Below are 26,770 nucleotides of genomic sequence, written 5' to 3' on the forward strand. Positions count from 1 at the left end.
GGGGACATTCATCCCCTTACCCTTAGTAAATGGGACTACTCTAGTCTGCACCAGCTGTTTTGTCAGGCTTTTCAACCTGACACATGGCATAGGATTCGGCAGAGGATGCCACCACCTGCCCCATCTCCTCCCAGGCTGGTCCCACTCCCCATTCCACATCCCCACCCCAGAATGCCTCCCCCTCCTAGAAAAGCCACCCCGCTGCCTGGCAGTGCTACTTACCATTGGTGGTTCCTGTGTGGCTTCGTCATGACGCTGAGGCCAAGCACCAACTGGCGCTGTCCCAGTGCCAGTGCTTCCTCCTTGCCAGGTGCCACGAATGTGCTTTATGGTGTGTTCACTACACCAAGATAGGATTGGGCCCTAAGGCTGCAATCCTACACACTTTCCTGGGTGTAAGCACCATTGGACACAGTGGGACTTACTTCTGAGTAGACAACCTAGGAATTCATTGTAAAGCTATTAGCTTTGTCATCAAATACAGCCTCCATTAAAATATGTGATTTACAGGAACACTCCAATAGTTGAATTATATTCATACATGTTATATTCAGATGAGCATTCAAGGAGTTTAATGGACTATAATTCACTCATTTCCAGGATAGCCTTGCTATAAAATGACATGGATTATTATTCTGTGTAACTTTATTTTCTGAGGTCCTAGAGGCCCGTCAGGTAAATCAGGACCACAAGGAAGTTCGGGAATATCGGCATCTCCAGGCTTCAGAGGAGATCAAGGGCGAACAGGACTGCAGGGTCCAGGGGGCTTTGAAGGTAAATGTTGTTTCTAGAATTCTTCCTTCCATTTACTGCCACAGGTTTAGAAACCTGTTTTTCAGGTGCAATATCAACTTCCCAATAGTGCAGATAGTTGCTGAGGAAATACAAATGTCTTCTTAGCTCTATCCAATCTAATTTCTGTATGTGGCTGTTACTGGCATTGGATATCAGAATACCAGTCCTTCAGCCAGGATTGCAGTGATCCTTACTGACTAATAACCCAGTCCTGAGCTGCCCAGCCCACGGGGCTGCAACAGTGCCGAAAATGGCTGCCGCTGCATCCAGCATGCCCCAGGCAGCTGCCACCACTTCCTCAGGTGAAGGAAACTTTCATCCCCTTTCCCCAGGGTAAAGCAAGTAGCCTCACAATGGGGCTACTCGATTCTACAATGACTCAAGGGTCAGCATAGTATTTAGAACCTCTGTGTTGGGCAGACAGCCTGACACGGAGACTCAGGATCTGGTGAAACAAAACTCCTCCAGTCCTGTCTCCCTCCCTCCGCACTCCCTCCCCCACAGCATCCCTCTTCCCTGTCCTCTCCCCGCCTCCCCCTGCCCTGGAACACCTCTTCCCTGCCTTCCCCTGTGCCGCCTCCTACCTCTCCGCTGCCTGGCAGTCCATGCAACTGCCAAGTGGCGGAGCTTTAGCTAGCACCGGCACTCGACCTGTGCTGGGAGCCACAAACATGCCTTATGGCACATTTGCAACAGTGCATGCTGGCGGTAAGCCAGCACACACTCATTAGGCTTGGGCTTTAAGGTGACCAAGTGGGTCCCTGTTTATAAATCTGTACTAAAGTTCATACTTTGGCTCACATGTTAGAACCACATACTTTATTAAAATATTATTTGAATTTTAAAAGAGCTTCTGAATACACTCCTGGCCACAGCTGTAACTTGGATCTCCAGGGAGAGCTGTGAGTCCAGGTGCAACCCCAAACAGCAAACTCAATCCTGCAGAGGGAATGCAACCCCATTCTGGGTGGACAGATTACTCCGTACCTGCATCAAGGATTTCCTGACGAGGAAATCTTGTATATATGTAATAAATCTTTCACAAATTAGATGCTAGAGGGTATACTACTGAAATAACTTCAGATTAGTAGCTGTAGGGCACAATCCTAACCCCTTATGTCAGTGCTTTCCAGCAGTGACATAAGGGCGATGCAGCTCCGAGGTAAGGGAACAAACATTCCCTTACTTTGAGGAGGCCTCCGTGAGTGACACCCAACTGCAAGATGCAGCACATGTCCCATTGGCTGGAAAGCACTGGGGTTAGGATTGCGCCCATAGTCATCTAACCTCTTGTTTTGGCTTATTGTATTTCAAGCTGATTGAGATCAGCCTTAGCTTGAATTGGATTTTAACAAGTATTTCCATATTTTACTTTCTTCCCCCCAGGTGCATCAGGTGATCCAGGTACACCTGGAATACCAGGAATGCCAGGTCGCAGTATTAACATAGGTTACCTCCTGGTGAAGCACAGCCAATCTGATCAAGAGCCAATGTGTCCAGTGGGTATGAACAAACTCTGGAGTGGCTACAGCTTACTATATTTTGAAGGACAGGACAAAGCACATAACCAGGACCTGGGTATGCATTTTCCACACTGCTCTGTATTGTAAATCTGCATTTAAACAGTATTTGCAAAAAAGCTGACTCTCAGATGTCAGAATACTGGTTTTATTTATACTTTCCAATATTTCCAAGCCTCTCAGTGAATGTGACTGATACACCCACTTCTTGTTTTACATGGAGTTACGTTCCTGAAAATCAGCACGCTTTACAAAAATACGTAAATTAAAAAGCCAAATGCACACACGCAAAACCAGCCAAACATGTAGGAGCACCAAGAAGTTTAAGCCAACATTGCATATACGCAACAGGTGTTGGGATATCCCTGTATGTGAGGTAAGGGGTAGCAGAGGAGGGTTGCAGCAGATCCCCCTTTGTTTGATATTACCTCCCTCACCCAGGCTGAGAAGAACAGACATGAGGCAGAGACAGAGGCTTGTCAAACATTTCAACAAGAGGATTTTACTTACCGTTTCATTTTGTAATTTATAGCATCTGATTAACAGAGATCCACCTAAACTTGGTTAATATCAAGCCCCTAAAGCTGGCTTACCCTGCAAGCCTTGTGTTCAGGATGGCTGAGGCATCCAAGGCCCTGGTTTGCCAATCCTGTCATAACTCTGATCTGAGCTGGTCTGAGGAGAAAAGAACACCCTAAGGCAGTAGTACTCAAACTGGGGCGTCATGACACTCCAGCTTGAGGACCCTGGCTTCTGCCCCCTTAAGAGGTGGGGGCAGGGGGAAGGTAGCGACGCAATCCCCAGGATTGCATTGCTAACAGGGTTCTAGGGACTGGGATATATTCACCAGTCCCTGCAGCAGCTGTCCTGAAGTGCAGGGAGCCCTGCACAAGCGTCTGCAGGGCTCCCCAGCATGCAGCAAGTTAAAGTGGAGCTATCGCACTCTACTTCCGGTTTTGTGGAAGTGGAGTGCAGTCACTGCACTTTCACTTTCTTCAGGCTGGGGAGCCCTGCAGATGCTTGCGCAGGGCTCCCCACACTTCAGGACAGCTGCTGCAGGGACTGGTGAGTGCATCCCAGTCCCTGCAGCCCCCCTGAGCAATGTGATCCTGGGGATTGCGTCGCTGCCTTTCCCCCGCCCCTGCTGCCTCCCTCCTGCAAGCACTTACTGCAGCTTTCAAACTCCCTGAGAGTTTTGAAAGGAACGTTATTTTGAAAAAGTGTAAATCAAACCCATGTAGAACAGAGAGGTACCTGTTGATCTTGATCTGATTTTGGAAGCCCAGTCTGATCCTGGGTTGACCCTGGGCGTGCTGCAGAAAGAAGAGTATGTTGTCACCACTGAAGCCTCCTGGTCTACTCCCTCCCCCCATGCTAGATACAGCATGCCTATTTTTGGCACAGCTGCACCAGTTAGCAGGTTGAGCCAGCAAAAAAGGAGGGATGAAAGCTAGCCCAGTTCGTTCGGCGGGATCACTGTCATATGCCACTTCATTGACTGGAGCGTCATTATGCAGTGCATACCTGTATACCTTAGAACAGTGGTTCCCATCCTTTTTAGCACCAGGACCCACTTTTTAAAATGACAATTTGTTGGGACCCACCAGAAGTGATGTCATTAACCTGGAAGTGCTATCATGGCCAGAAGCGACATCATCAAGCAGGAATGTTTTTAACATTCCCCCATATAACAAAATCAAATCTAATTAAGTAAGTTAAAAGTTTACAATAAGTTTAAAAAGTGTACTTAAAATAAACAATAGCCCTCCTAACCCTCCCAAGCAGTTGCTGTTCTGTTTTAAAAAGTTCCCCAACGTTCCAGTGCTGCCATCCTATCCACACTTATTCAGGAGTAAGCCCCATTGACAAACATTGTTAAAAGTATATACATAGTTGACTGTTCAAAATCATCTGTCACATTTCCCCAAATGCAGCCACATACTATGATATGCATCAAGTCTAATATATTAAACATAAAATATACATTGAAATGAATGGGGACCCACCTGAAATTGGCTCACAACTCATCTATTGGGTCCTGACCCACAGTTTGAGAAACACTACCTTAGAAGTTAAAAAAAATTAAAAACGTACACTAATGAGGCTTTGTGTTTTGGTTTTCCAGGCCTAGCTGGGTCTTGTCTCGCTCGATTCAGCACTATGCCTTTTCTTTACTGCAATCCTGGGGATATCTGCTATTATGCAAGTCGCAATGACAAATCCTACTGGCTCACAACTACAGCCCCTCTTCCAATGATGCCGGTGCAAGAAGAAGAAATCAGACCTTATATCAGTCGTTGTTCAGTCTGTGAGGCTCCAGCGATTGCGATAGCTATTCATAGCCAGGACGTTTCTATTCCACACTGCCCTGAAGGATGGCGGAGTTTATGGATTGGATATTCCTTCCTAATGGTATTTGCTTCTTTTGCTGACTGTGATACAAAGTGTGATACATTCACACACTTTACAAGTGTGATACAAGTGTGATACATTCACACACAAATTGTGTGTGAATGTGAGAGTGAATACATATCCTGCTCTGACTTCAACTTCCCAGTGGTCTCCTACTCAAGAGACTGAGCAGGTCCACACAGGATCAGATGCTTTGGGGTCATTCAGTGGCCCCGTGGCACATAGATGTAAGCCAAGTTGCTTGATTATTTTTGAGTTTAGTTCTTGAAACAGAACTTGGTTTTTTGTGTGTACTAAGTATACAGACCCCCCCCCCCCATTTAAATGAGCAAAAATGCTAGGCAAAGGAAGTTCTGTTAAAAACTGAGAATTCAAGAAAATACAGCTAAAGAGGACATTGAAGCTGCAGTACTACAAAATATGAGTGGCAGCATTTATGTAGCTCTGTTGAGCGTTCAGAGCATTTCAAATGTATAATCTTGGTGCAATTATTTTACCTAATTTTTATTAGCATCCTAAAATTTCAGAAGGGACAGAAAGAGGGAGGGTCTTGCCTAAAATTACCTGGTGAATTCATGGCAGAGATTAGGTGTGAATCAGGGAATTCCTGATTCATAACTCAGTGCACATTATGCTACTCTACACTAAAACTGACATTAAGCACACATTATTAAGCTCACCGTTGGCAACCAGAACTTATGTAATAGGCAAACAGCCAGCACCAGTGCACTGGCAGGACTTTTTTCTTTTTAAAGCTACTTTAGATGGGATGTCTCTTTCCCTCAGGGTAACACATGGACAGGTCAATTTTTGCCTGCATTAACAGAATGGTAACTTCCAAGTTACAAGAAGTTGTGGTTCTGCTTTACTCTGCACTGGTTAGATCTCACCTGGAGTATTGTGTCCAGTTCTGGACACCCCACTTTAAGAAAGATGCAGCCAAACTGGAGCAGGTTCAGAGGAGAGCGACGAGGATGATCAGGGGGCTGGAGGACAAGCCCTACAAGGAAAGGTTGAGGGAACTTGGCATGTTCAGCCTGGAGAAGAGAAGGCTGAGAGGGGATATGATAGCTCTCTTCAGATACCTAAAGGGCTGTCATATGGAAGAAGGGAACAATTTATTCTCAGTTGTCTCTGAAAGCAGAACTAGAACCCATGGATACAAACTGCAAGAGAGGAGATTTTGATTAGACATCAAGAAAAAATTCCCGACAGTCAGGGTGGTTCGGCAGTGGAACAGATTGCCAAGAGAGGTGGTGGACTCTCCCTCACTGGAAATATTCAAGTAGAGGCTTGACAAGCACCTGTTGGAGATGCTCTAAGAGGATTTCCTGCCTAAAGCAGGGGGTTGGATTAGATGACCTATTAGGCCCCTTCCAACTCTATGATTCTAGGTCCTACTATTATTTTTCCTCTTGAAGCTAAGTAATTTTCACTTGCATCTAGATACAGGAAGCTTTCTTCTCTTTGCTGCTACCATAATTTGTGAATTTTATAGATGCTATTTTATTGTTTCCAAATTTGTAAGAGATTTAGATAGCACTGCTGTAGGTAACATACTGCACATTTTATTCTGCATTTGAATGTATATCTGTTCTCTCCTAGCACACAGCCGCTGGTGCTGAAGGAGGGGGCCAATCCCTTGTTTCTCCAGGAAGCTGTCTGGAAGACTTCAGAGCAACACCGTTTATTGAATGCAATGGCGCTCAGGGAACCTGCCACTACTTTGCAAACAAATATAGTTTCTGGCTTACCACCATTGACGATTCATTTCAACACTCGCCTTCCTCAGATACACTGAAGTCAGGACTTATCCGAACACACATAAGCAGATGTCAAGTGTGTATGAAAAATTTGTAAAACAAAGTTACTCCAGAATAGCAAGTCTTATTGGTGCTTATTTAACTTGTTACCTCAAAACCTGAACAAGATTAATTTCATTTATTTTCGAGAAGAAACAAACCTTTGGAAATGCTTACAGCCAACCTTTAGTTTCTGCTACTATTAACATTATTTGTTAGTCATACTCTTGTATGGTTGCAATCAAAAAGTCTAAGTTCTCTTATAAAGTACAGACAGTTTAATGGGTTACTTACCTAGCGTTTGCTGTCAGGTGTGATGTATAGTACCAACTTGTTTTTATGCATGTGTGCTATATACAGACACAACACACACTGAAAACAATTCAGTCATTGTTACCTAGTGATCAACATTAGAACAGATGTGCAGACTACAATGAAAAGAGCTCAGAACTGAAATTCAAGTACCATGTTAATGCTTACAATTGGTACTAAAATAAGTGCTCAGGCACTTGTCTTCTAGTTTGTAAGATTTTAGCCATACTCCAGCACAAAGTTATGTGTATATCAGACCCACTAATTGCAAGGGGACTTCACATGTGCACTAGATTGCAGCTTATGTGTTGTAATTTCATTAAAGAGCTGCTTATTTTCCTTACAGTTTTTAAAAACAGAACAGTCATTACTTCTTATGTCTAGTTGTTCCCATAGTTTTCTGTGCCACTCAAAGATGATTGTACTCTAAAATGCTAGCTATTGTATTTGGAACAAAATGTTAGCTCCCTGGACTTAATAATGTACTACTTCTGCTGGTTTAATTAAGACCAGTTACACATCTGGGGGGGGGGGAGAGGAAGAATTTTTTTTTTTTAATCACACCTAAGTAGTATACATCCAGCTGTCAGGTTTACCACTGAGCAAGGGAAAGATGGGATTTTCTGGATGTGCTTGTCAGCTGCAGAGTCCTCCTTGCAGCTGACACATTGGGACATAGAATGTAAAAAAACCTACACATACAGACTTACCTGCATAAAAACTGTAAACATCATCCTGGGCAAAAAAGAGGATTAATTAATACCTTAAACACCAGAGCTAGATGTCTCTCAGAGCCTCGATATTTACTTGGAGAATACGCACGTGTATGCAGAGCCTTACAACAAAATGGATACACAGAACAAGAAATTAATAGAGCATTGTGACACTGACAAAAAAATAACACCTGAACAAAAGTATTTTTGCCTTATATCTGGAACATCATGGATAAGATTAGGAGGATATTGGAAAAAGCCAACCTCAGACCCATCTATAGACCTACCGAAAAGATAATAACATAAGAACAGCCCCACTGAATCAGGCCATAGGCCCATCTAGTCCAGCTTCCTGTATCTCACAGCGGCCCACCAAATGCCCCAGGGAGCACACCAGATAACAAGAGACCTCATCCTGGTGCCCTCCCTTGCACCTGGCATTCTGACATAGCCCATTTCTAAAATCAGGAGGCTGCAAATACACATCATGGCTTGTAACCCATAATGGATTTTTCCTCCAGAAACCTGTCCAATCCCCTTTTAAAGGCGTCCAGGCCAGAAACCGTCACCACATCCTGCGGCAAGGAGTTCCACAGACTGACCACATTAGAGGTCATTAGACTGACCACATTAGTGACCACACAGACTGACCACATTAGTGGTCATTAGACTGGCCACTGAGAGATCTCTCAGGCATTACCATCTGTGAAGGATAAAAGACTACTGCTTTTCATAGCTGGTGCATATCATATTCTTGCAAGTGTGGGAAAGTCTACATAGGGACTACAAATAGGAGCAGGCTTACTAAAGGAACATGAACACCACTGCCATTTAGAGCAAAGTGAAAAATCAGTGGCAGGACATGCTGTGAGAACTGGCCACCAAATAAATTTCAATCAGACTCAGGTTCTTTCTACAGTGCAACAATATCATTCAAGAATCTATAGAGAGGCCATTGAAATTGCAACATAAAAACAGTATGAACAATAAAGAAGAGTCAGTACGTATAAATAATGTCTGGCTTCCAGCACTCAAATCTACTAGAATAAAAAAGTTTGAGAAGCATATATAAAAAAATTGCTCGATGAACAGGCAAAGGAGTGTTAGTATGCCTTTAAAAATTCAAGCAAGAACTGGCAGTTAAGCCAGTAGCCAACTAACACATAAGAGGATACAAATTCTTTGTAACCTCTGAAGATGCTTTCCACAGTTGAAAGTGAAATGTTGTGACTAGATCCTACAATGTGTTTAAACCCGTGGCATAGTTTTAAATTATGTTTTAAGCACTATGGTTTTCTTTAGTCTGTCCAAAATCAATTAGCAACAGAAGTATGTTCTGGATCGATGATCTCATGATTACCAGGCATCAGCAGACAAACAAGACATTTGGGGGATTGTGCCCCATAGCTGGTAGAATTGTAACTCAATCTTCTACCCACTATTCTTTGGTTCTAGGACTGCAACAGGAAACATTCTGCTAGGAAGGGCCAAACTAACCATGTGCTTAACTTTGATGTCCTTGGTTTTTCTTAAGCAATGTCAGAAAGATTTTCCCTGTACCCTGCAGATCATAGACCAGGATTACTGGAGTGCAGCACTCCAGCTTCCTGGCTCTAATTATGAATAGGTTTGTAATTCTCTATCAAATTAAAGACTGTTTTGAAATTTTTGTTGTGTGGTTTGATGTTGTATAACCTACATTCCTGGATTTAAATTATAAACAGACCCGTGAGTGCATATAATTGGCCTCAACTGGAGAGATCAAATCAGCACTGATGCACAATGCTCTTTCGGTGTTCATAATGACCAGATTTAGGTTCAAGGCAGCGACCCTGACTAGGAAAAGAGTAGTCTCACTGAAAGTACTTTTAATAGTTGATCTGGCCTGTGCTCCATATACTAGGCTAGTGATTGAAGAATCTGCTCTTACTGTCACATTGTAAGGACCTCAAAAAATCAAAGATTAGGTTAAAAAATGAGAATTGGGGCGGGAATTGCTATATGGCAGTGGTTCTCAAACTTGTGGGTTGTGACCCTTCAGCCTGAGAACAACTGCCCCTTTCCCTTTAAGAGGCAGTGCAGGGGGAAAGCAGCGATGCAATCCCTAGGATCCTGCTGTTGAGGGGGAAGGGCAACTGTTTCCAACTTAACTTACCTGCTCCCAAGGTCCACACCCCTCTGCAGGACTCCCTGCTGCTTGTAGAAGGTTAAAATAAAAAAAAAAAACCTATCATGACCCACTTCTGGGTTGCAATCACAAAACTGGGTCACAATCATTTTTTTTTCACATTTTACAAGCTGTGGGGGCTCTGTGGGGCTCCCTGCACCCCCTGGACCCCAGCAGCAGGTAAATTAAAAACAGCCCCGCTTCCACCACAGCAACATGATCCTGGGGATCATGATCAGCCCCACAAAGACTTACCCTGGTTCTTGAACACCCAGAGTTCTTCTCAAACTTCTGGGAGAGGGGGATCTGGTATTTCCTTCATTTTAGATGAAGCAGCTCTAGTTTCTTAGCTTTGCACAAATAAGTGTTGACTATTAGAAATGAAATGCTTAACTTGCCTTAATATGCATTTCCTTGGGTCAGGAACTGAGAAGAAAGAAAATATATTCTCAAAACTTGATAGCATGTTTTAAGTACAGGCATGCATCGCTTAACAACCTTCCATTTAGTGGCAGATCACATATACAACAGTGATCAAAGCACAACAAAGAGGCTCTTAACAAGGCAGTCAAGTCTGCTATAGCCTGCAGGAAAGTGTCTGTTTACACAATTAAAAGGCTCTTAATGCAAAGATTAACTCCAGTAGACTGTGCAGCCAGCTAGTGTCTGGCAGGGAGAGTCTGCTTACACAAAAAAGACACTAGATTGGGCTGAATGTTTGCTTAATGACCTAATTGCATAATAACAGAGATTGGAGAATGTATCCCCATATACCTACACATGTATATCAATAGGATTATAGTCCAATTTATACTTCAGCAACACCATTCTGATAACTATGTGATATGGCACGTGCTCTTGGTGCAATTACAGCCCCACCAGTCAGCTGTTCTGTCAGTGGATGGGCCTTGGATCAGTGACGTCACTAGGATTCGAGTCACCCGGTGCAGGAGGCCTGCGCCTCACCCCATGTAGTGGGTGGGGCAGTGCCCCAGTTGGGTGTGGTGATGTACCACTGCCCCGCCCCCCACTGGTTTTTGGGCTGTACCTTTTGTTATAACACAGATATTTCAATGTGGTTTGTTTCATTGCATTCTGCATGAAATTACGCATTGATTGATATATAACATGATGGTCTTATTCCGCCAAACTCTGATTTTAGTGATTTTGAAAACTTGTAGAGTCTCACACACACACACACACCCCGTGTCAACTTACTAACACCTTATTGCAGCAGTTCTCAGACTTTTAGCACTGGGACCCACTTCTTAGAATGACAATCTGTCCAGGACCCATTTTTTGTGAGGCGCTTTTGTGCCAGGAGCTTCTTGGCTTCTCCATGTTATTTTTCCCCTGAATCTGTCAAGTGGCGAGGGGAGCAACGGTCCAGAGTACTCCTAGTGCCAACCGCCTCATTCTCCACATGCCTCCGCAACCCAAACAGGTCCCAAAACTTCACACCTCACAGCTGTTATGGCAGAAGTGAAGGAGCTGACGGGCCCCCTTTTGCCCGCGCTTTGAGTGCTGCTCATTGGGGGCAAGGAAGGGACCTTCTATAAAACAGAGCACCTGTCCTGCCCGACACTCCCAAGCTTCAGTAATTTATCTCAGGTTTTGGAGGTAAAACTCTCGGGCACCATTTTCCTTTCACATGCTCTGTCATGGACTAGAACGGGTCTCCAAACCCCAGCTGGGGGCCAGGTGCAGCCCGTGGCCAGCCTCTATCCAGCCCGTGGCCAGCCTCTTGACCCCTGAAAGCCTCTGGCCCACTTGGCCGAACGTGACTGGAACTATGCTCTGGTTGCATCTGGAGGGTGTTCAAGGGCCAGAGAGGTTGAATGAATGAGCCCATTCATTCATTTATTCACTCGTATAAGTTCCATCTCTAATTTATTTAAATAAATTTTATAATTAAATTTTTTTTCCGGCCCGCAACATCGTGCCAGATATTTGATGCGGCCCTCTGGCCAAAAAGTTTGGAGACCCCTGGACTAGAAGATGCGAAGGATGATCTCCCCCCACTGTTTTACCTCAGGAAAGTGCTAATTAATTGGCTCAGGTGACTCTGAAGGGCTACCCCAGGGCAGTGGTTTTCAAATTCTAGGAGAGTTTGCAGTGCTGTAAGTACTAGCGGGAGCAGGGGGAGGCAGCAATGTGATCCCCACGATTGCACCACTCAGGAGGGTGGCAGGGACTGGGATGCACTCACCAGTCCCTGCAGCAGCTTTCCCAAGGTGCTGGGAGCCCTGCGCGAGCACCTGCAGGGCTCCCCAGCTCATTTGAAGTGAAAGTGAAACAACTGCGCCACAGAAGAAATGAAGTCTTCTTCATTTATGAGCACCACCAAGCACCAGATTCCCCCACAGAAACATAGCTTGAAGGGGCCTGGGGGGTGGATGGCTTAGTGAGTCAAACTCCTCAGATGTCCCCTCAAGGGAGCCCCACTGGATCAGGCCCTCTAGTCCAGCTTCCTGTATCTCACAGTGACCCACCAAATGCCCCAGGGAGCACACAAGACAACAGACACAACCTGCGTCCCGGTGCCCTTCCCTGCAATCTGGCAATCAGAAGCAGCCTGCCTCTAAAACCAAGAGTTTGCACATACCTACTATGATTTGTAACCTGTAATGAACTTTTCCTCCAGAAATATGTCCAATCCCCTCTTAAAGGCATCCAGGCAAGATGCCATCACTACTTCCTGTGGCAAAGAGTTCCACTAATTACATGCTGGGTAAAGAAATATTTTCTTCTGCCTGTCCTAACTCTCCCAACACTCAACTTTCGTGGATGTCCCCTGGTTCTGGTGTTATGTGAGAGGGAAAAGAGTGCCTCTCTATCTACTCTGTCCATCCCCTGCATGGTTTTGTATGTCTCAATCATGTCCACCTTCAGGCACCTCTTTTCTAGACTGAAGAGGCCCAAATGTTGTAGCCTTTCGGCATAGGGAAGATGCCCCAGCCCAGTAATCATTTTGGTTGCTCTCTTTTGCACCTATTCCATCTCCACCATATCCTTTCTGAAATGTGGCAACCAGAACGGGACACAATACTCCAGATGTGGCCTTACAATTGATTTGTACAACAGCATTATAATGTTCGCTGTCTTATTCTCAATGTCTTTCCTAACGATCCCAAGCATGGAATTAGCCCTCTTTACTGCAGCCGCACATTGGGTCGACACTTTCATTGACCTTTCCACCAGCACCCCAAGATCTCTCTCCTGATCTGTCTCAGACAGCTCAGAACCCATTAGCCTATATGTAAAATTTTGATTCTTTGCCCCAATGTGCATGACTTTACGCTTACTTACATTGAAACGCATCTGCCATTTTGCTGCCCAGTCTCCCAGTTTGGAGAGATCCTTCTGGAGCTCATCACAATCTCTTCTGGTCTTCACTACTCGGAAAAGTTTGGTGTCATCTGCAAACTTGGCCACCTGGCTGCTTAGCCCTGCCTCCAGGTCGTTTATGAACAGGTTGAAAAGTACAGGTCCCAGGACAGATCCTTGGGGCATGCCACTTTCCACCTCTCTCCATTGTGAAAATTGCCCATTGATACCCACTCTCTGCTTCCTGGACCTCAACCAGTTCCTAATCCAGGAGAGGACCTGCCCTCTAATTCCCTGACTGTGAAGTTTTCTCAGCAGCCTTTGGTGAGGGACCGTGTCAAACACCTGCTGAAAGTCCAGGTATATACGTAATATCCACAGATTCTCCCGCAGCCACATGCCTGTTGACCTTTTCAATGAATTCTAAAAGGTTCGTGAGGCAAGACTTACTCTTACAGAAGCTGTGCTGATTCTCCCTCAGCAGGCTTGTTTGTCTATGGGCACAATCCAAATCCAAAGCCAGGAGGCTTGTGCTGCATCCAAAGCGGGTTTCTGGCCAGCAGTGGCTCAGCCAAAGGCAAGGGGAAACTTTTCCCCTTACCCCTGGGTAAGGGCTGCTGGCCCCAATGGGTCTCCTCAGACCTGTGCCACTTCTGAAGGTGGCACAAGTCCAAGGAGAGCAGAGTGGCTTGAAGCCGCTCCGTTCTCCCCGGGGATGGGGGTTAGGATCCAGCATAACCGCCGGGTCCCAGCCACGCCCCTGGCTCCCTGTGCACTCACCCCCAGGGCCACCCAACACCCGCCCTCCCTCTGCCCAGGAATGCTTCTCCAACCTCCTCCCCACCCCCCCCACACCTACCTTCACCACTTGTGTCGGCAAGGGTGCACTGGCACAAGCGGCGGCAAGGAAGCCGCCACAGAGGCTTCTGCTGGCCTCTGTGCATCGGCGCATCTAGTCAGCTTCCTCCCATAGAGGCGCAAACATGCTTTATGGCACATCTGTGACCCTCCCAGGGTTCCTATGCCAGCATAAGTGCCGGTTAGGATTACGCCCTAAGATTTTATCTTTGATGAGGCATTCTACCATCTTAACTGGAACAGCTGTTCCAACACAGACCCCCCTCTCTGTGTTCCCACCTCAGCGGGAGGTGGGTCAAGGACTTCTTGTAGTGGGCGATTCAGCCAGACAAGAAGTCCTTGACTCACCTCCTGCCAAGGAGTATCCTTCGTGCAAATGGATACGGGCCCATCTCTTAAAGAGGGGGTACCCCCTAGGGGATTGTTTCCCTCCTCCTCAGAGTGATGTCCTCTAGCCCTAAGACTTCCCACCCGGGCAGCTGATGAGCTGCCTTCCTGAGGATGGGACGAAGCCTGCACTTCCCTGGAAGTCTCCTTGTGGTCCCTCTCTACCTGCCTCTGTTTTTCCAGGTCGGTCACCAAGGCTTCAAGGGAGCAGACCGGCTCCCTGAGGCCTTGGAGTTCCATGCAATGAGGACACACCCATGACTTATGCCCCCAAGACATATAGTCATACATGTGACACTTGGAGCAAAAGGACAAACTCTGAGGAGAAGTGAACAACAGTGTGTACAACCACTTAGATAAGCTCTTTCCTGTGGACACTTTCCTTAGATTGTTGTCCAGGGCAACCAGAGCTCTTAACCTTAATCCCAAGACTGAGCCTAATACCTTTTCTTCTGCCACTCTAACAGAGCTGTGGGCTAAGTTTTTTGTTTCCTCAAGGCCCTTGCAAGACAGCAGAAGTTCCCTTCCCTGATGCATTTAAATCTGTCATGCACACAGAGTGAGCAGTGCCTGCGCAAAAGATGCACACACCAAAATTGATTGGTAAGCTTTATTCTTTACCAGAGAAAGCTTTGAACACTGCAGATTTCCAAAGTAGATGCACTGGTGGCTGCTTTATCCTATGCCGCCATTCCTGCTGAGGAGGAACAGGGTCCAAAAGACCGTGAAATAGGAGAGTTGAAGTGACACTTAAGAGAGTGTTTGAAAACTCCTCATTTGTGTTCAGGGCTAGTGCTACTAACTCTAATGCCCAGGGCTACTTATTACTGGGCAGAAGAACTAGCTGGTGCTAACTCTTCTCTCCCCAAGCTTGGGATGGATACTTTTAAGAAGTTAGCTCCATCCACAGCCTCTAATCGCAAAGAGAACGTTAACCCTCAGCGTCAGTCCTTTTGAGGTCAAAGATGGTCTTTTCACCCCAAAGGACAATCTAAATTAGAGCTCAGTTGAGCAAATTTAGATAGGCTCACCACACAGCAAAGTCCTCCAACTTTCCATCTTCCAGCCAGTCCTCTAAACAGTACAAGGGCAGAACTACCTGATGCCATGATGCTCAAAGACCCAGTGCTGGTGGGGGCAATCTCCTCAAGTTTGCACACTGTTGGCCCTCTGTGTACTCTGATGTGTACACTCTGGAGTTTACTCACTATTCTTCCTTGTTTTAAAAAAAAAAAGTAAAAAGGTCAAACGAGCTTTTCTGGATCTCAAGTGGTTAAACTCATAGTCTACCATAAATTCCACAGTAAGAATATCAAATTAGTACTGACTTCCCTGGAGAAGGCAGATTTCCTTTGTGTGCTCCTTGTTCAGGAGAGCCCACAAGCATTATCTCAGATTTTGCTGCACTGGGCACCACTTAATACAGAGCACTCACATTCAGGTTGGCGTCATCCCCCAGGGTCTTCACCAATATCTTGGTGACAGTTGTGGCTCATTGCACCAATAGGGGATCTTTGTTTACCCCTGTCTGGACGGTATTCTGCTCAGGGCACCCTCCAGCCTTGAATAAAATCCTGACCATGATTAAATCCCTGAAATTCTTGGGATTTGTGATCAACTGTACGAGTTCCCTTGTCCCTTCCTAGACCCTGGAACACCTCAGGGTTCTCATCAATACAAGATCCTTTCAGGCAGCACCACTTCAGGAATGTTGTGTAAAGGTAAAGGGACTCCTGAAATTAGTTCTCACATCCAGCTCCTTGGATGTGATGCAATTATCCAGGCTGCTAGGAATACTAGTCTCTCTCCAGGATCTACTAACTTGGGCTCAGTTTCACACAAGGTGACTTCAAAAAGTCCTCCATCCCTTTCAACTAAAAATAGAGAGCAGCGTTCACTAACACATCTGAATTCCCCTGCTTCTCAAGCAGGACCTTCCACTGATGGTTGCAGAAGGACAGACTCGTGAAAGGAGTGAGTGTGGAGATCCCACACAGAAGCATCAAAACCACAGATGCCAGTTTATTAGAATGGGGTGCACACACTGAGGGTCTTTTTGCTCAGGGCAAAAAGGGTACTCGGAGGTACTCTGGCTCAGCTGCCAGAGGCTCAGGGAGGAGGAGTGGGGGCTTCAACGCCAGGCTTTCAGACATGACATTTCACCTGGGCACTCCAGTAGTAGTTCTGTTCGAATCAACAGATCCTTCGAAATTTCCTCCCCATCAAGATCTCCTCTCCCAGGGGCCCCTCCTTCACCCACAACCCATACAGTTCCACCTGACTGTGTAGAGTTTGACAGGGTAGGACTAGCTCATCTTGGCTACACTGAGAAAGTGATTTCTGCCTTAATGGCATCACCATTCCACTTACAAAAGTCATAACTGGAAAATATTTAGACACAAAGACCCTGTACTCTTTCCAGCATTCATTTTAACATGCTTGATGACAAAATAAGTTATTAGTTTATATCTCCAAGTGTCACAGTATGCTGATTGAAGTTTTTACCTGACAATACCTATGAGAAGGAGAGGACTAATTTGAAACCCAAAGTGCTCCAGCTTGAGACAAGGACCTTTCTGTGCTGTACATACACCCAGTGTGTTCAAGTAGCTACCTCACACCTGCATATTTCCTGAAAAGCACTTATTCACATGTTAGCAACTCTTCCTTCCAACAAACATATGTAAAAATTATTCAAACAGAAAGCAAAGATGCGTCAGCAAGGCAGCAATCTTCCTTGTAGCAAGATCAGCAAGATACAGCTCATGTGGAGAAATCACACTGAATCCTGTGTAAGAGAATTGCTCCATATGGAAGCCTTTTTAACATGGTGTATTACTTCTAAAATTGACTTCTATCATTCGTATCACTTAAACCCCTGCATCTGTGACTCAAATCAAGTTTTACAAAATCTCTTATGTAAAAAATAAAATCAACTCATCTCATTGATCTTGATGCGTATATTATAGCCTTTACCAACTTAAATTGCTTCAAATTAGTACAGTGCAATTTAGCTTAATGGTTTATCTGCAGCAGCCAGGTTGTGTGCTTTTTGATGTCTTGTAATTACTCAAGTCTACAGTCTGTGGTGATCCTTCAGTTTTCTGTTGCAAAATTACTGGTACCACCATCTCAAACACAGTTTCAAAGAGATGGTCCACCTTATATCCAGTTTTTGCACTGGTTTCGAAACACATCTTTTCTGCTGCAGGAGCATTCCTCTCATCCAACATTTTGTATTTTAAGATCTTCTTATAAAGCGCGATGGCATCATCCCTGTGTACTTGTTTTTTCACTTTGGAAGAAATGCAGTTGCTGATGGATGTCTCAGAGTGACATTCATCTTCTGTTTCTGACAGTAAGGCACAAGCATCTGTAAGGTCTGCTTTATTTCCAACAATAGCAAAGATGCATTCTGTACTGGCAGTGTCTGTCAATGCCAGGAACCGATCCTCAAGTTCCACCATGCTTTGTGAATTGGTTACATCGTAAGTGAGAATAACAGCTGCTGCTCCACGGCAGTACATAGACCCAAGGCCATGAAATTGCTCACGACCTAGAAGACAGAAAACAGAAAGATGTTTGGAGCACTGACATCCTACTTTTCAAAAAATAAAAAGCTAAAAAGATGTAGAAAGGTAGGATATTAATAAGATAGCCCATAAAGCCAACCCTCAGAGATTCAATAGATCCAACACGAGACCAAACTAAAATAGCAAGAGGAGGCCAGAATAAGCTTCAGGAAAACAAAGGACTACAGTTTATGTTAACCAATGGGGGGGAGGGGGTTTGAAAGCTTATTAAAAATCTGTCTAGACTGCAACAATTTATAATGCCATTGTGCAATCTGTAGTTGGAGTACCCTACCATGCTACAATGCACATTTACTCCCAGTGAGCAGGAAGATAACTACTGTTCTTCACCCAAACTACCTCTTCTTCCTCACTTCTCCCTCCTCTGCTTCCTCATCCTCTCCCTCAGAACACTTAGTCTTACTACCCTGCCACAAAATTAACTGCAGTTCTTGCTTCCTCTCTCTCTCCCCCTTTGAACAAGCTGTGCCCACCTTCCTCAATACATTACTGAAGCAAAATCTCTCTTTCAGTCAGCATAGATGACAGCCTGAAGAATCAACCTCACATCTCTCTAGAACAGGGTTCCCTTAACCAATCTACCACAACCTCTGAGAAGCAACTGCTGAGCTGCCTTTGTTTGCACAGAAATGGAGACCATGGTTCCTTTTCAACACCCATTTCAGAGCACCAGTTAACAGTCATTATTGTGCTGAAGCAGTTCCCTCACAAGTGAGCAGTGAGGCAATTTCAGCTTAGGCTTCTTCCTATTTGTCTCTTCTTTGCAACTCATTGCATGCATTGAGTCATTGATGTGCCCTTCTGCTGTGGTCAGGCTCTCAGCTTCTTTGTGCCTTACACCCAGTTTTTTTTTTTCCCTCTCTCATTCACACTCCTAGATACAATTTTCCCCCCAAAATGCCACTTATGGTCTCTCAGTAATTATAACACACTTGCACCTCTCCCATTCAGCATGGGACTTCTTCTGTAGAAACTAAGCTGTCTTCTTCTCCTCCTCCTCCCCACTCCAAGTATCAAGTCAGCTTTGGCAGATTTTCTGGGCTGAAACACACAAGCATACACAGCTCATTATAAGTGAGATTATGCCTTGTTTACTTTGCCCCTTGGACTGCATCTATTACAACTCCCTCTCCTCTTGCCGTAAACAAGCCCTAAATAAACTGCATATTGTAAGCTGAACCTTCTGGTTTCTCTTTCTTCTTTTCCCTACCAACTCCCTGTAAATGTGCTACCACTGATCAAAGTTCCCTTGTTTCAGTAGAGGTATAGGTCCTTTCCTACAAGTTCCTGATCAAAGTTCCTGATCAAAGTGAACCGATCAAAGTTCCCTTGTTTCAGTAGAGGTGTAGGTCCTTTCCTACAAGTTCCTGAACAAGAGTGGTAACAAAGGTGAAGGACAACTTTTAGAATCCCTTGTTCAGTGCTGTCAAGACTTTCCAAACAAGTCACATTTCAAAAAAAGGGGAATTAACATAATTTTGCAACAGGCAGACAGCCTTTCCTCAACAGAAGTGCCACTAGGCTCAATGTAAAGAACCAAATATGCAAGTTATGTAGGCAACACTACAAACTGAATCTGAACTGCACTTTACTGATTTCAAAAACAACAAGTTTCCGTTTACAGCAGAAAATGCAAACCAAAATTTCAGGTGAATTTTCTGAACTCCCACAATACTGAAAACCAAACATCAAAAATCAACATTCCTTGATTTTTATTCTTGGGTAAGGTAAAATGCTCTAATTTCAACAAGCACTGAAATTCACTTCACTACTTGGAAGCGTAGAACAAACATTTTCTCTGGTGAACATAAATAAGACCAAATGCAATCTTCTTCCAATCTTCTTCTCTGGAAAGATTCCACAATACAGTGAGAAAACACCAAAAATAAACAGAGTCTCTTCTTTGAAAAGAAGTGGCATCTCCCAGTAACAACAAATGTGAATTAAGAACTGCTGCATCTTGTACAGTAAATTACAATCCAATCCCAATGCATAATGGAATGTTCATAAATAAGTACCATGGAGTACCATGGAGTACAGTCTGACTTGCATCTTCAGAAAACTTGCATAGGTCCCAAGCTACAGATGTTGCAGAGGAAGGTGACAGAATTCTGGACTTCTCTCTATTCCGAACTGAAATGGAGAATCACTTCAGACTGCAGACACTTTTGAATTCTCCTTTGTGCAAAAGATATCCTGCATGTGCTAAATCAGGGAAAGGCCTGCAACTGATTTCCTTCAGTGCACTCATGTAGTATATGCAGCAAAGTTTTTTGCTCGAGTTTATAAAAATATAAAAATTAGCTTTAGAGCTATTTGAGTTGTGTACTCCCACCCTAGACTAATAGCCAGGACCAATTTCCAGTGTTCTTCCCTCAAGTGGCTGCCCATAAATATCAATGAAGAAATCCAGAATTTTGATGTCGTGCAGATACTGAAGTATAAGTTGATCTCACAGGTAAGTGGAGGGCAGGTTTTGAGCAAAAAACCATTGAATTCTCTATGACCCTTGGAAAAGTCGGGAGGGGGATTAAACTTAGAGGGGTGTCTGACTATAGTTATGTCTGATTTTACCCGTGGCCAAATTCTGAAAAATAACGTACTGATAATTGTTACCTAAGAACTGTACAATCTCTAATTTTTTAATTCTGATCTTCACAACCTTTTTGTAAACACTATCAGAGTAACTGCACTCTAAACAACATACCAGTAGAACCATTAATCAAAGTCTCAGAAGCAGTGAAAAGGTTAACTAGGGCTATAGCTTGCCCTGGAGCCCATCACCATGGAGACTGATTGTCCTGTCATTATCTCTGCTGCAGGAACAGACCTGAGTGACCTCATAGATAAGCCGAGGAGATGATCTACGCTTGATTTACTGGCAGATATTTCTTGCCTTATGGACGAGTACCTACGGTAGTTAAGATTGGAATGAATAAGCATGTCCTCCTCAAAATGAAAGAGAAAGAAGTTTACTCATTCCTATTCTCAACTTGTCTTAGGATGCAATCCTATACTGTGTCCAAACTCTTTGGCAGGAGGGTGATATCATCTCTCTGATATGGTGCCAGGGGCCAAGAAAAAAATAATTTACATTTCAAATTTGAATAAATTTACATAAATGAATATATTAGAGATGGAACTTATATGAATGAAAGAAGGTCTTGCAATAGCTCAAGGCCTATAAAAGGACTTGTACTCACAGATGTGAAACAGCAAGCAGCGGAGGGAGCCCTCATTCCACAGCTCATGTGAGTGGTTGAACAGTTGGCCGTCACACTGAGAGCAGTTACGTTGGGCCAGTGCAGGCTCCAGCAAGTCTCCTGAGGGTCAGAGGCTCAATGGAGACTGGGGGCTCCCTGTGGGCCAGACTGGGAGTGCTCAAGAGCCGCAAGTGGCCCCAGGGCCAGGGTTTGGGCACCCCTGCTATACACTAAGCCCAAGATACATACTGGTTCCATTCCAGAGGTATCTCCAGAAGTCGGAATGCACATGGTTGAAAACAGCTGGCTTGTGCTGGCTAATTATGTCTGTACAAAAGAACCACAGTAGATGGACTGCATCTGCACGAAAGCACCAATGCAAACATCCATAACTCAAGGACCCACTGTAGTTCAGAAATATCAATCTGTGTGACATGGGATATGGCATATGTCCTGGGACACCTGCAAAGCAACAGCTACACTAGTGCAGCAAAATACCCAATACGGATGTACGTCAGCTTCTGAAGGCCAACCTGGGCCCTGTGGAGCCAGCGCAATGGTAAGGTCAGGCTAGCCAAGTCAGGCCAGCATGGGGGCTTGGGGTTGGGTGGGAATGAGGCATTTCAGGGCAGGGGGAGAGCAGGGGGAGGGCAGGTGGGCCCAAGGGTGGGCCCAAGCGCAATACCGTAGTCTTTCGAGACTGAAGGTTGCCAACACACACCACAGACTCCTATGAGTCCCATATACATAATATGGGATCTTTTATGGGATGAGTTCCAAGCCGGGGGTGTCAAACTTGTTCCATACTGAATAGTATTCATGATGACTGCTTAGGGCCGGAAGTGATGTCATTAGGCAGGAAGTGATGTCCTTAAACAGGTCCTAACCAGAAATAAGCACTATTTTCTCACTTAGGAGCTCATTAGCTGCAAATGACAGAAGAGAAAATTTGCAAACCTTAATTATATTTCAAGATATGAGAGAGCCCAATCATCATGTGGACTGCCATGACACCTCAGTACTGCTCAGCAGCTGAGAGCCTAAGGCTGCTGTTTTCAAACTCTCAGGGAGTTTGAAATGCACAGTAAGTCTTTGCAGGGGTAGGGGGAGGCAGCAGGGGCAGGGGGAAGGCAGCGACATGACCCCCAGGATCGCGTCACTCAGGGGGCTGCAGGGACTGTGGTGCACCTTGCAGTCCCTGCAGCAGCTGTGCCTAGGTGCGGGGAGCCGTGTGTGAGCACCTGCAGGGCTCCCCAGGTCAGGGAAAGTGAGAGTGGAGAGATCGCGCTCTGCCTCTGCTAAACCGGAAGCGGAGTGCAATCTCTCCACTCTCACTTTCCCTGACCTGGGGAGCCCTGCCAAAGGTCGTGCAGGGCTCCCCGCACCCTTGGGAGGCTGCAGGAGGCTTGGGCAAGTGTACCCAAGCCCCTGCAGCCCCCTGAGCAGCGTGATCCTGGGGATTGCGCTGCTGCCTCCTCCCTGCCTCCTGGCTGCCCCCGCCCCTTAAGGTGAAATTGACCAGGGCCCTCAGGCTGCGGCATAGCGAGGCCCCAGTTTGAATACCACTGGCCTAAGAGCTGGATAAAAAGCTTCGGTAGGTTGCATCTGGCCCCCAGACCTTATGTTTGACATCCCTGTCCTAGCTGATACCTTTGGGCAGGCTATATCTGCATTTGTTCATCCCAGATAGTCCCTATCAAAAGGCTTCTTCCCAGTTGCTGAAGTCCCCCATAAGGACTTGAACTCTTGCCATGTGTTTATTTCACATGACTGCACTCTTGTCTTGGGTCTGGTGTGCTTGCACAAAGCGCTTGCATGAGCAGAGTGAGAAAATCTGAAGTGTAGGCATTGAGCGTTTTAGCAGTTTTCTGCTTTTGCCTCCTTGCTGTGTGCCACAGTAGCTCACATGGGGCTGGGAGGGTTGTGGTGCACGCGCACGCGCACACACACACACATGTCTCATTCTCTATGACAGTGCTGGGGCTTTGAATTTTTAAACATTTCAGATTAACCCTGACATTCAAGTTCCAATGCAGTACAGCCCAGTACTGCAAATGAGACTGTGGGGCTGTGCCCAACAACTCTGCAGTGTAGTCCAGTGTTACTGCAGACGGGGGGGGGGTCAGGCTGAGAATGGGAGAGGAGCAGAGAAACCACCCCGCAAAACAAGAGCCCAATCCTATGCCTATCTACTCAGAAGTAAGTCCCATCAGAGTCCATGGGGCTTCCTCCCAGGAAAGTGTGGAGAGGGTTGTGCGGACAGCTCACTGTTTTCGCAGTCTAGAAGCGGGGTGAAGGCTGGACAGAAAATACCCCACAGCCAGGCTGCAGCAACGCCCATCCCCCTAAAGCCACATACGAACTCCGCGACGCTTCGACTGCTTGTGCTTGGGATTCCCCGCCAAGTCTTCCCAGGTAGGAAGCGCTGCTCGAGGGGGCGGGGGCGGAAGGAGGCTCGCTGCTGCTCAGCCAGGCACACGAGGACCTCGGACATCGCAGGACTTTCGTGGGCGGGCTCCCTCCTCCGGGGAGGAGCGGTCGGGGTCCGCCTGGGGCAGCGCGGGGGGGGGGTTCCGGGCGAAAGGGGCCTCCCCGTGGCGCGCGGCTGCTCGGCACTCGGCCCAGCGCGAAGGGAGGCTGCGGGGCGCTCACCTGCCGTGTCCCAGACGGAGAGGTTGTGCGGGCCCCACTGCTTGAGGTAGAAGGCGCCGCCGACGGTGCTGACGGTGTCCTGGAAGCGGCGCTCCATGTAGCGGTGCAGCAGCGACGTCTTGCCCACGTTCATGTCCCCGAGCAGCACCACCTTCCCGTCGGGCTTCATGCCGCCGCCGCCAGAAGAAGCCTCCCTGCGAACTTCGGAGGGGCGGAGGCGGGCCGAGGGCGTGCGCCAGGAAGGGCGCGCCGAGGGGCGGGACGGAGCTGCCCGGGCCGGGCTCTGCTCTGCTGTCCCGTCCCGTCCCGTCGGCAGGGAGCAGGGAAAGCGGCGGCACTTCCGGGCCTGTGCTATGTTGGAGACTCTTGCTGGGCGCCGCGGGAGCCTCGGCCGGCCTCGGTTCAGGGAGGAGCGCGCGGGCGGGACGGAGCAGAGCCAGCAGCCTCGCCCTCCGCTGGGTTCTCTCGCCAGCCCGCTCCTGCCCACGCTCGCCACGTTGGCTTCCTTCTGAGGACGCTGAGCAGGGTGGGCGCCGGCTTCAGTGAGCCAATTCCAGCCCGGTCCTCGCCACACTTCCCTGGGAGGAAGCCCCATTGACTCGGAGGGACCAGTGGCGTAGCTGGAGGGGGGCGGAGTACGGCTCCGTTTTGCTCCCCCCCGCCGGGAATGGCTCCGAAGGGAGGGGCCGCTGGCTCGCCTCGCTGCCAGCCTGAGTGCGCCGCCCCCCCTCCAGCTACGCCACCGTGAGGGACTGACTTCTCAGGAGGGCTGGGGCTGCGTGCCTGGACTTGACAGAAATCATAACACGTCCATAAGTGTTAAAAAAAAATACTGGGCTCCAGGCTCCCATCCTTGAGGAGGTGAGCAGAACTTACTCCCGGGACAGTGTGCACAGTACTGTATAGGATTGCAGCTGAAGCGGGCAGGCGTCCTGCTGCTTTGAAAGAAACCCTGAGATCCACCCGCTGAAGCCAGGTGCAGGGCGGCTGTCTAGGAGCTGGAGCCAGACCCCTTACTGGCATGATCAGAATCAGCCTGTACAAATTATATCAGAGTCACTCCAGATTAGGGATGTTTATAACATAAAATGGTTAAAACTGACCAGCATTTTAATTTTTTTTAAATTATATTGAAGTCTTCTCTCCTCCCCCCCCCCTTCAGATATTCCAGTTCTGCAATTTGCTAAAGGAATTTTTGGTCAGCTCCAATCTAAACAGTCCAAAACAAAGCAAACAACAGAGGCTGGAAGGCCCAGAGCTGGATGGTTACCTGGTGGAGTGTTATAGAGAACTGGAAGAAACATTCTCACTTCTGTGGGTGAACCAGCTGATGGGCAACCCAATGCTGAGCTGCCCAATGCATGCAACATGCATGTTATGGCACGTTTGCAATAGTGCATGCTGGTGGTAAGCCAGCATGCACTTTTTTGGATTGAGCCCTTTGAGTTGGGGGAGCTTGCCAAAGACCCCAAGGCAAGGCAACTATTCTTCCTAAATCAGACTAAACTACATTAGTTATGCTCTACCTATAGGCCCTCCCTTCCCTTGTGAATTCAGAACTTAAAATAGTTGTAGCATGAGCAGCATATAGCATATGTTACTACCAGGGGTGGACTTTGTACTCCATGGCCAGGGTTCCTACGTTTACCTCCAGCTAAACACACTGGTGATGGTTGAGAAATGGCATTCTCCAGTCCTGAATTCTCTGGATGCAGGCAGTTGAAGGTCTTGGATTGAATTTGGAGAGTGTTTCTGAAGGCAGCTCTTGCAAACTTGGTCTGACTATGAAATTTATTAAATAGCTACACATCCTGTATAAAAATGCCTACTGCAGAGTGAAAACTAATTACGTCCAGGTTCCCCTGTTTCCATTGTGGATCCAGGCAGAGCCACCCCTTGTCCCCACTAGCAGTTGAAACTTTGGCTTGTGCCATTCACCTAAGATTAAGGTGACAGTATTTGGAGATAAAGAGCTGATGTAAGTGTATGGTGGGTTGGTATTTTTGTCTGAGCCAAAATTCATTGTCCCTTATCTCATGGTCTTAACTGATATGTTTAGAAGAGGCTTGGCATAAAAATTAATTTGAGGAAAAGTAGGTACAAAGGAGCCCAAAAGATCTGGGATTAAACAAGTGGTCTTTCAAACAACAAAAAGACTGTTTTAAATGCTTGACTCTGTTCTTGCCAAGGGGCACAAGGATCAAAGTTAAATTAAATCTTGATCCCTTGATAGCCCAAATAGTATTATGGTTTTCAATTATTATTTAAAACTGATTGAACAATTTTCATTGTATGCAACCCCAAACCCTTCTCCTACCCATCCAATAATAACCCAAACAAGTGAAAAGGAATAGAAGAGAGAGAAAGAGAGGTGGAAAGAGTAAAGTGAAAAAACTTGTTTAGTAGGAGGGAAAAGAGGAACAGGTGCCTGTTAATCACATGGCAGAGTCAGTCACATTCATGTGAATATTTAGTCAGAGCCAAATCTGGGGACCAAACAGCAAGTCCTAGGGTATGCCTTCTCAGAAGTAAGTTCAATTGTGTTTAATGGGACTTACTTCCAGGAAAGTGTTGTGTGGGATTGTAATCCCAATCTCATATTTTTCACTCATGTATTTCCTATTGTATATGGGCTTTTTTCTTTAACAGTTGTTCAGCATCTCAGCCTGCCAAAACACTCTTACCATTAAGTCATTTTTCCTGGTATTCCATCAAAATCTTTATTGCAACTTCAGCATATTAGATCTAGTTCTTTCTGGGGTAGCAAAGAACATATATTTCTCCAGTTGGTCCAGTCAGCTACTACTAGTGCTGTCTAGGAGAAGCAGCTGAACAAAATTGGCTATCTGTCTGTGTCAACTTAATGGTGTATTCTGTTTCAGCCATTTCTGCCCAATGTTGCATATACGCTACAGAGATGAAATGTGTACACCTGCGGGCTAAGCAGAAATGGGTTAAGGATGTATTGTGATTCCACACTCAACTTAGGGGCAAGTTGATGGCTGAACCCTGAAACATTCGTATTGGTG

The 26,770-nt window shown here is 46.2% G+C and overlaps 2 protein-coding genes across 2 annotated transcripts in view; one reads left to right on the top strand and one right to left on the bottom strand.

The window, feature by feature from the left end:
• Window positions 1–9,219, top strand: part of COL4A2 (collagen type IV alpha 2 chain) — a 164,962-nt gene extending 155,743 nt beyond the window's left edge. The window contains exons 45-48 of the mRNA XM_066633056.1: window positions 658–774; window positions 2,182–2,373; window positions 4,441–4,727; window positions 6,333–9,219. Of these exons, the coding sequence (XP_066489153.1) occupies window positions 658–774; window positions 2,182–2,373; window positions 4,441–4,727; window positions 6,333–6,587 (851 nt within the window). The 3' untranslated portion in view covers window positions 6,588–9,219. The remainder of the gene's footprint in view (window positions 1–657; window positions 775–2,181; window positions 2,374–4,440; window positions 4,728–6,332) is intronic.
• Window positions 9,220–17,266: 8,047 nt separating this feature from the next.
• On the bottom strand, window positions 17,267–23,913 carry RAB20 (RAB20, member RAS oncogene family). The gene is made up of 2 exons (XM_066610126.1): window positions 23,742–23,913; window positions 17,267–17,849 (listed from the first exon to the last, which is right to left on the bottom strand). Exons 1-2 carry the CDS (start codon window positions 23,908–23,910, stop codon window positions 17,317–17,319), a joined length of 702 nt encoding a protein of 233 aa, XP_066466223.1. The 5' UTR covers window positions 23,911–23,913; the 3' UTR covers window positions 17,267–17,316.
• Between the last annotated feature and the right edge of the window lie 2,857 nt (window positions 23,914–26,770).

The sequence above is a fragment of the Tiliqua scincoides genome, chromosome 1, assembly GCF_035046505.1.
Source record: "Tiliqua scincoides isolate rTilSci1 chromosome 1, rTilSci1.hap2, whole genome shotgun sequence".
NCBI classification, from domain to species: Eukaryota; Metazoa; Chordata; class Lepidosauria; order Squamata; family Scincidae; genus Tiliqua; species Tiliqua scincoides.

Coding starts and splice junctions, on each gene's coding strand:
- RAB20 (XM_066610126.1), bottom strand. CDS start 23,910: ATGAAGCCCGACGGGAAGGTGGTGCTGCTCGGGGACATGAACGTGGGC. Junction 17,850..23,741: donor CTCCGTCTGGGACACGGCAG/GTGAGCGCCCCG, acceptor TCTGTCTTCTAG/GTCGTGAGCAATTTCATGGC.